At 45.6% G+C, this 9,026-nt stretch overlaps 1 protein-coding gene across 1 annotated transcript in view; it reads right to left on the reverse strand.

Annotated features, from left to right (window-relative positions):
* Nucleotides 1–8,935, reverse strand: part of zmp:0000001236 (mastermind-like protein 2) — a 42,033-nt gene extending 33,098 nt beyond the window's left edge. Inside the window, exon 1 of the mRNA XM_053422620.1 lies at nt 7,628–8,935. Coding sequence (XP_053278595.1) covers nt 7,628–8,038 — 411 coding nt within the window. The 5' untranslated portion in view covers nt 8,039–8,935. The remainder of the gene's footprint in view (nt 1–7,627) is intronic.
* Between the last annotated feature and the right edge of the window lie 91 nt (nt 8,936–9,026).

The following is a 9,026-nucleotide window of genomic DNA, read 5'->3' on the forward strand; positions in this document are numbered from 1 at the left end:
ATGAAATGTAATGTAATAATGATCAATTACTCTATGAGTCTAAATTTGAAAGGTATCTCTCAAGGCATTCAAAAGATAAAAATGTAATTTGTGATGGTCCCAGTCACCTTGACCTCTGACCCCACAACCCAGTACCAACATTTGTACCTAATCTGAAAGAATTCCCTGAAGGTGTTCCTGGAGATATATTGTGTTCATAAGGCAGCAACAGTGTTTTGTGAGGTCACAGCCACCTTTGACCTTTGACCTATGAGCACCAAAATCTAATCCTTTCTTCCTTGAGTCCATATGAATAATGGGGCCACATTTGAAGAAATTCCCTCAAGGAGTTGTTGAGATATCATGTTCACAAAATGGGACGAATTGATGAACGGACGGAAAACTTACAAACATAAAGAAGCAGGTACATTGAATGAATAGATGATGATGCAGATCAAATCAATGGGAGATGGATAGTGTCCCTGGACTGGATGGGACCGACTGGGAGGTTTTTCTGCTAAACAAGGCTTTTAAGTTGACATTTTTACAGATTTCCTTTATCGACTGAAACAACTTCCAGTAAGCCCGGACTGTAAATCAGTCGTCCTGAGCAGCCAGTGTCTCATAGGTCTTTTCTGGGGGAAAATCCACTGGTGCACAGGAAGTGATACATAATTTCTGGCATCGACAGCGTTGTTTGGAGCCTGGTAGTCAACAACAGCCACCAGGACATGGAAAAATCCACAGTTTAATCTTGTGGAGGTGGTGAGACGCAGCAGCTGCTCGGGACTAAGGATGTCCTCAAAATCAACAAACCAGAATTGCTAGGAAAAACCATTTAGAGAGTATTTGTTGCCATCATGACACCAAATAATATTAAAAACTGCGGTTTACATGTATGAAAACAAAGTCTCCATAATATCTTCACTCAGCGTATTCATTAACTGAAAGGGATTGAACAAAATAAAGCCCCTCTGAGAAATGACAGTCGCCGGTGAACTTTGTTTTGTGCCACTTAAAAAACAAAATCAGAAAGCAAGAGCTTATTGAAGCCTGTGCCCTGCGGTCCCCGGAGGACGGAGCAATCGTGATCACAAAATTTGTGTCACTAAGTTGTTTATAGCGCATGTTCTCTGATGTTATCACAAAACCGTGTTTACTGGGGAATAGAGACGTTCATTTCACGCACGGTTTAGCCGGAGGATGATACAGAAGCTACCGACAGAGTCAGAATCAACACACTGTCCAAACAAGTGTCTGACGGAGGCAGTCATTTCCTGGAACCTGACAGGCCGCGGCATTAGACGTGTGTGTGTGTGTGTGTCTGTGTGCGTGTGTGTGTTATTAACCAACCATTTACCTCTTCCTTATATTCAGACCCTGCCTACGTACTGTTTATGCGTCACTCACCTTTTTATGACGTGTCCAGAACCTGATCTGACATCAGTCGGTAGATCTGGCTGATGATTAGTACAAATAGGTGTTCTCACGTTTCTCAAGGCAAACCATAACCAGGATCCTTTCCATTCATATCAGAGGATACAACACAGGAAATGCTATGACTTGCTAGTTGTTAACCCAACTACTAACATGGTGGAGGCAGAGTTTATAACGCGGCCAGCCACCAGGGGGCAATCAAGATGATTTGGCTTCACTTTAATAACAGTCAATGCTGGAAAACACTCAGGAAGAACTTGAGTAAATAAATATAAAATGGATTATTTACTGAGAGAGCATCGTCAAAATGACTGATTACTTTAATCATATTCAACGATCTTTAAATACTCAAATCTTTGAATCTAAGAAGTCTATATTCCCGACCACTTAGCATCCGGCAGTGAGCACATTTTAACAAACAGGCTTTTCAATTGATCACAATGACTCAACCATATTGGAAAATATCGTAAAAGACAGAATAATGTGAAATGTAATAGATTCTAAGTATTGTAACTGAAACGTAACCAGGATCTGTTCCATTCATATCAGAGGATACAACACAGGAAATGCTATGACTTGCTAGTTGTTAACCCAACTACTAACATGGGGGAGGCAGAGTTTATAACGCAGCCAGCCACCAGGGGGCAATCAAGATGATTTGGCTTCACTTTATGAACAGTCGAAGCCTGAAAACACTCAGGAAGAACTTGAGTAAATAAATATAAAATGGATTATTTACTGAGAGAGCATCGTAAAAAGTTACTGATTACTTTAATCATATTCAACGATCTTTAAATACTCAAATCTTTGAATCTAAGAAATCTATATTCCCGACCACTTAGCATCCGGCAGTGAGCACAGTTTGACAAACAGTCTTTTCAAACTATCACAATGACTCAACCATATTGGAAAATATCGTAAAAGACAGAATAATGTGAAATGTAATAGATTCTAAGTATTGTAACTGAAACGTAACCAGGATCTGTTCCATTCATATCAGAGGATACAACACAGGAAATGCTATGACTTGCTAGTTGTTAACCCAACTACTAACATGGTGGAGGCAGAGTTTATAACGCGGCCAGCCACCAGGGGGCAATCAAGAGGATTTGGCTTCACTTTATGAACAGCCGAAGGCTGAAAACACTCAGGAAGAACTTAAGTAAATAAATATAAAATGGATTATTTACTGAGAGAGCATCGTAAAAAAAAATGACTGATTACTTTAATCATATTCAACGATCTTTAAATACACAAATCTTTGAATCTAAGAAGTCTACATTCCCGACCACTTAGCATCTGGCACAGTTTGACAAACAGTCTTTTCAATCTATCGATGACTAAAAAACAGAATAATGTGAAATGTAATAGATTCTAAGTGTTGTTCCTGAAACATTTAAATAAAAGACGACGCTCTGGATGTATGTTCTACATCGAATTATACCCCACGTATACACAAGCAGAATTGGATCATGACCACGTGTAAACCATATCTTTGAAACGGAGCCTAATCCCAAATAGAAGGAGGAGGAGATTAACAGTTGGCTTTACACAGTATATGGATTGCCATGTTAATGTCCTCTAATCAGAGCACGAGGAGACGCTCGACTCATCTCACAGCTCCCGTCCACACACAATGAGACAAGCGTAATCACATCAGGCTTACAGTGGAGCCGCGCTGTCAATAAACAGCACCCACAGCGATCCCCCTCCCCACTGACGGGGGGGGGGGGGGGGGGACTTAAAGTAATTCAGCGTTCGGATCGACTGACAGCCGGCGATCCCCGGAAAAAGAAAAACTCCAGCCTTCCCATGATGACAACATGGAGGATCTGCGGGCTGAACATGGATCCACGCTGCTTCCTCAGGGCTGGGTAAAAAAAGCTGAGGGCCTCACGGTGGGTGGCCCCCACGGACCCGGGCTAATTGTTTCACATCACAGCCGAGCCGGGGCTGAGCTCAGACCACCGGCAGCTCTGATTCAGGCGGTTCAACAGCCAAACAGGGGATGCCAGGAAACACTTACAGCGCACACACCCCCAAAGCCCCGTGCACTCTCACACACACACACACACACACACACACACACACACACACACACACACACACGAACACGCACTTCACCCATCATACATGACCACAGGAGAGTACAAGGAAATGTTTCCTCTCCACACTGTCGATCCACTAGACAGCTGGAAACTGTTGTTACACACCCGAAGAGAATGAGGTAAAGGGTCAGGGCTCGAGTCACAACGGTTGAGCAAAATGTCGCACAAACTGTCTAACTGTCCCTTTTTTTATCTGCACTTGTTAGTTTGTCAGCAGAATTACACAAAAACGACACGACGGAACACCACACAGTTTGGTGGGAGTGTGTGGTGTCGGTCGTGGGAAGGAGTCGTTCACTTTCTTTTACATTGTGAGAGGGTAGCGTTCGGTGACATCTCCTCAGAGAATAATTCATGGATCTAGATGGAAAATTTAGGGGGACATATATTTATGAGTGTGTGCCAGTTGGTGCAGATGCAAATAGAAATTCAGATCTAGATAAATGAAAATGTGGTTTCCTATGGGAACTGTGGGAGCTCTCTGTCTGCACTTGGAGTTCTTAGTTGAGATAAAATCTATGAAACTAGAAAAGTGTTTTCTTGCATTTTACATTTAGTTTTGAAATGTGTCTGATATGGATCTACAACTTGTAATCTGATAAATTCACCTCAAATTTGCAAATGACCGTGAAAACTCCCTCAACTGAAAAATGACTGTGGCTCCTGCAGCAGAGTTGTGTAGCTTCCTGGAGGCTCTTAGTGGCCTTGGTGGACATACGCACTGTTTTCACTGCTATTCCAGTTAAACCTGCAGTGGAGTGGTTCCCAGATTCCTGGCTCCTGACCCCAATAAATCCCAAAGAGAGAAAAACAAAAAAAAGAGAGGGAGCCTCAATTAGGGCAGCGTCTGAAAAGTAAGTCCAATGTTTGTAGCAGAAAGTTATTTTTATTTTCCTTTCCTGTTAAATCGTCTGGTGACCTCTGTTGATTCATCTTGTGACCTTTCTTCAGGCGGGGGGGGGGGGGGGGGGGGGGGGTACTGAGACTAAGTTGGGAACATCTGATCTGCCATCAAAAGTGCAACTGACCGGAGCTGCCAATTTGTAATCGTTTGGCCAAGGTGCGGCAATCGTGCCAAATTAACACACAAAGAGTATTTTGGGCAGTTCTCAGGACAGAGAGCGACAGGAAACAATAAGGCGGAGGAGGAAGAAGGAGGAAGAAGGAGGAAGAAGGAGGAAGAAGGAGGATAAACAGAGGAACGCTGCAGCCGTTTAAAGTGTTGGACCTCTGGATGACCGAGGAGAAGGAGCTGCTGCCATGTGGATGACACACAGATTCAGTAGTAGGGGAGGTTGTGGGGGTGGGGGGGGGGGAAACGACAACAACAGGCAAACACATCATCAGCATACAGAGCACATTGAGCTCTCGCTGCTCCAGGCCAAACAGTTCCAGGATCTGTCAGTATAGTACATGACTGGGAAATAACAAAAAAATCCTCAGAGTGCACACGGGCCTGTTAATCGCCAGGCGTTCCCGGTGCCCACTGCTTTTTTTTTCCAAGGCCTGTTTGACTTTAAGTAAACACGTGCAGGAAATGTATTCAGCGGCTCCAAACATTTAGACGGGGGCCTTGTGCTTCAAACTGTTTCAGGGCCAGCTCATCTCTCAGGAAGGTGCTTAGTGAGCCATTTGTAAAAAAACGCCTGATAATAGGGCATGACAGTGCATGGCAGGCTCCATGCAGCGGGGGCTGTGTCAGGCCTGTGTTTGCTAAGCCTTCAGTTTCTTCTGCGCTCGCTATCTGCGACGTTGACAGACGATGTAATATGGCTGCCGGATCCTGATGTGATGAAACCCAACGTCTGTGCGTTGTAACACAAGGACCAGTGTTTTCCACTCTGTGACCTATATTTCTGTGGTGAACGCTTCCTCTGATATACAGGTATGAAGGGAAAGATTGGAGGGAGGGAGGTGGAGAGAAGGCTAAATCTAAATCTAAATCTAAATCTAAAACGGAAGATCCAACGAGCATTAAGGAAAAAATTGCCCGGATAAGCTTGAGCGCTCGTCTCTCTCCTCCTTTTTCCCCATTTCTCCAATTTCATCTAAGAGCATATCCTTTTGTTAATCTGCTCTCAATGAGCGCTGTTGTTAAGTGCTGCTCACTCCGCACTCCCAGCCAGTCATAATCCATTGTGTTGTTTGCCCCGCGCTCGGTGTACATTTCCATCGCAAATTCCAATGTGAACAGTCAATAACACGCACAGATGTGGCCATTGTGGAAGCCTCACTTTTCTTTTTTCTCTTTTCTTTTTTTTTTTAAATTCAGAAGAATGCACTATGGTGAATTACAGCTGCACCCCGGGAAAAATATGTGGAGACAAGAGTTTCACTGTGTTGGGGAAAAAAAAATCCAGAAATCATATAAAAATACATTAAGAATTTTCGAGTTTGGAGGAGTTATTCTAATTTTTATACACTTTGGGGTAAATTCATGAAAGAACTGGATAGAGGCTGTGACTGCACGGACGGGTGTGTGTGTGTGTGTGGGGGGGGGGGGGGGGGATTTCTGCAGTTGCTGCTGTTCTGCTCCACCCAATCATCATGAAGTAAAAAAAAAAACATATTAACCTCAGGGTTGAAATAAACATGTACGCCAGGACTTCATTTCCTCCTCACCATGTTGCTGCACTCATCAGTTTTGTGTAGTACACGCTACTCCAGAGTCAACATCAGTAAAAAAAAACACAATGAAGCAGTACACGATAATGATGTTCCCTGACCTCCTTCAGACAGTAAGTGTAATACATGATGTTGTTGCCTCCTGCCTCTCGTCTCGGCTCCACAGCTGCACTGTACATAACAGCATGAAAACCAGAAACACGTCAGAAGCCATAAAGCTAAACTGCACTCCACATCCACCCTGTAGGTTTATTGCAAATGTGCGTTAAGAGTCTTGATCGTTGCACAAGCCAATGCAAGTTGTTTGACATGCAGCAGGGAGTGTGTGTCCCGTGCCCAGTTCCAGTGATGACAACAAATGAACTGACGGAACAATCATCGCTGTCCTTTTATGGACACGCTGGGACAAAAAAAAAAAAAAAGTACATGACATTGTTTATTTTTCCATTCGCCATCTCAAGCAAATCCAGAGCAGGAACATCTGCAATCTTTCACCCTCCTGACATCGGAGTGAAACGCTGGCTTGGGAAATAATTCATACGCTGAACTCCCTGGTGCCCGATGAAGGAAAACAACAAAATAAATCTCCCCCATCTCCGCACTGACGGGTGCCCTTAATGGATGGCATACAGGAAGTCGGCACCATCAGCACCAGCAGAACATTCAAAACCACACCGACACCAGTTTATTCTGACAGTTTACTCTGGGAGGATTCTCAGGACTTCACAAAACGACTGGAAATAAAAAATCACACAGCTTTTTAACTTAATATACGAGATCTCTGGGAAACAAGAAACACACTCTTGATGACTAATGCGACACATGAACTAAAGTGAATTATCTGCAGTGCACAAAGGAGATGAGTGTGCACATTAACCCAGCCACAGAATGCACCATGGTTCCGTCGCCTGCACAGAAGAGATGTTGACACGGTTTCTGTTTTTTTGCAGCAAATGCAGAAATAAAAAAAAAACATCCCCGTGGCCCAATGACCCCAAAACCATTTCCTCTGAATGGATTGCTTTGCAAACAAGGCTCTGTGATACTGTATCATCCCATCTACATCAAGGGCCCACTTCAAATCAGTGAAACCAGGGAACCTAGATTTTTACATGTTCTGGTTTTTAATCCTGCCTGCTGGGCCACTGGGTTTGATTCTCCTGTTGAAGTTCGGACCAGGGCCTCAACTCTTTGGTCTTCACTGAACAGGGGTTTGTGTAGATAAACACAACACAAGTACTACAGTGAAGTACAGTGAAGTACAGTGAAGTACTGTGACGTACAGTGACGTACAGCTCTCACACACACTGATCGAATACAATGCACAAAGAGCACTTAATGACCTGTCCTGACCAGAGTTGAGTTCTCATCCAAGTTTGGGCAGAAGTTTGCACATCACCACATGTAACAGGAGCCATGACATCACCGTCATCATTACCAATACTGCCCCCCCCCCCCCCAAAAAAAAAGAAACTCACCGCTATGCGCGTAGAGATCTTCTGCTCGCCCTCGGTTCCCTTCTGCTCCCCGTTGGACCTGCTGTACTCCGGAGGTTGCTGGTTCGACCCCCGGCCGCCCTTGGTCTTGCGGTTCCCGGGCCCCTGGTGGACTATGTTGAGCAGGTGGAGCGTGCTCTCGTGCTCCCGGTCGGAGCTCTCGGCCTGACCCCTCTGGTAGCGGTTCTCGCAGGTGGAGTGGTGCCGCCTGCACAGCTCGATGCGGGCGCGCAGACGCTCCACGATGGCGTTGTGCAGCTGTGGCACCGCCGACCCTCTGGAGGTGGCCACCCCCGGCCCGGTGGCGATCCCGCCGGGCATGCTCCCTAAACCGACACCCAGCATGGGTCCGAACGGGCCCGAAGCGGACTGAGCGGGGGTCGCCTCTCCCATACCCGCGGGTCCACGGCAAGTTTAGCTGAGGTCCACTGAGCGTAAAACGGACCACGGTGCGGACATGGAAGAAAACGATGCGCACGGACTCGGCTACGGTGCCATGTGGGAAGGGAAATGGACAGTGCGCACGAACTCCCCGGAGCTGATAATAATAATATATATAATTATTAAAAACCTATAAAGTGAGATGAGGTCAGAATGAACTCACAACATGCTCCACATTAAAAAAATTAAATAAAAATTTAAAAGTGCCAGTGTTTAAGAATTTCATTAGTGATTTCCTCCTGTGGCGGGAGGGGGGGGGGGGGTGTCACTGTGTCAGCTTATAATTAAAAACTCTAATGATTTACAAACACGGATTCACAGCTGGACTGAATCCGCTCGACCCCTGCGCACAGATAGATTCGATTCAAAATGAGCCCCGGTGGTCACATCCCGGCCACATTGCACTTTTATCTCCAACACACTTTATTAGAACAGAACCTCGCGAGGAGGACGAACCCCCAAAACCCCCCCACAAGGCGTCCGATGATGGATTCAGAGTGAAACGCACTGAAACCCCACTCAAAGTTCGAGACTCACGGCGTTTTTGTGTGCGTAAAAAAAGGGGGAAACGACTCCTTCTTTTTCTCGCTGCGTCCTCTCTGCTTCCATCCGCATGAGGAGGATCCGGTCGCGAACACACAAAACAAAACCCCCCCCGCACAAGTCACCGAGCGAGCCGCGAGGAGACGGAGCACGAACCGATAGAGATCCGTCTGAAATAGTCCCATTGACAAGCGTTTGTCCGTGTGGTGCACCGAGGCAATAGAGGGAGCCACTACACACACTCACAGAGACAGACACACACTCTCTCTCTCTCTTTCTCTCTCACACACACAGAGCCTCATTGTATGAACATTCTCCTTTGACATGATACACTCACATGAGCAGAGCTTGGGTGCAAGCACGCACTCTGCTGGAGAGAAGCGGGACTGCACCATGG

This window comes from Pleuronectes platessa, chromosome 5 (genome assembly GCF_947347685.1).
Source record: "Pleuronectes platessa chromosome 5, fPlePla1.1, whole genome shotgun sequence".
Taxonomy (NCBI): domain Eukaryota; kingdom Metazoa; phylum Chordata; class Actinopteri; order Pleuronectiformes; family Pleuronectidae; genus Pleuronectes; species Pleuronectes platessa.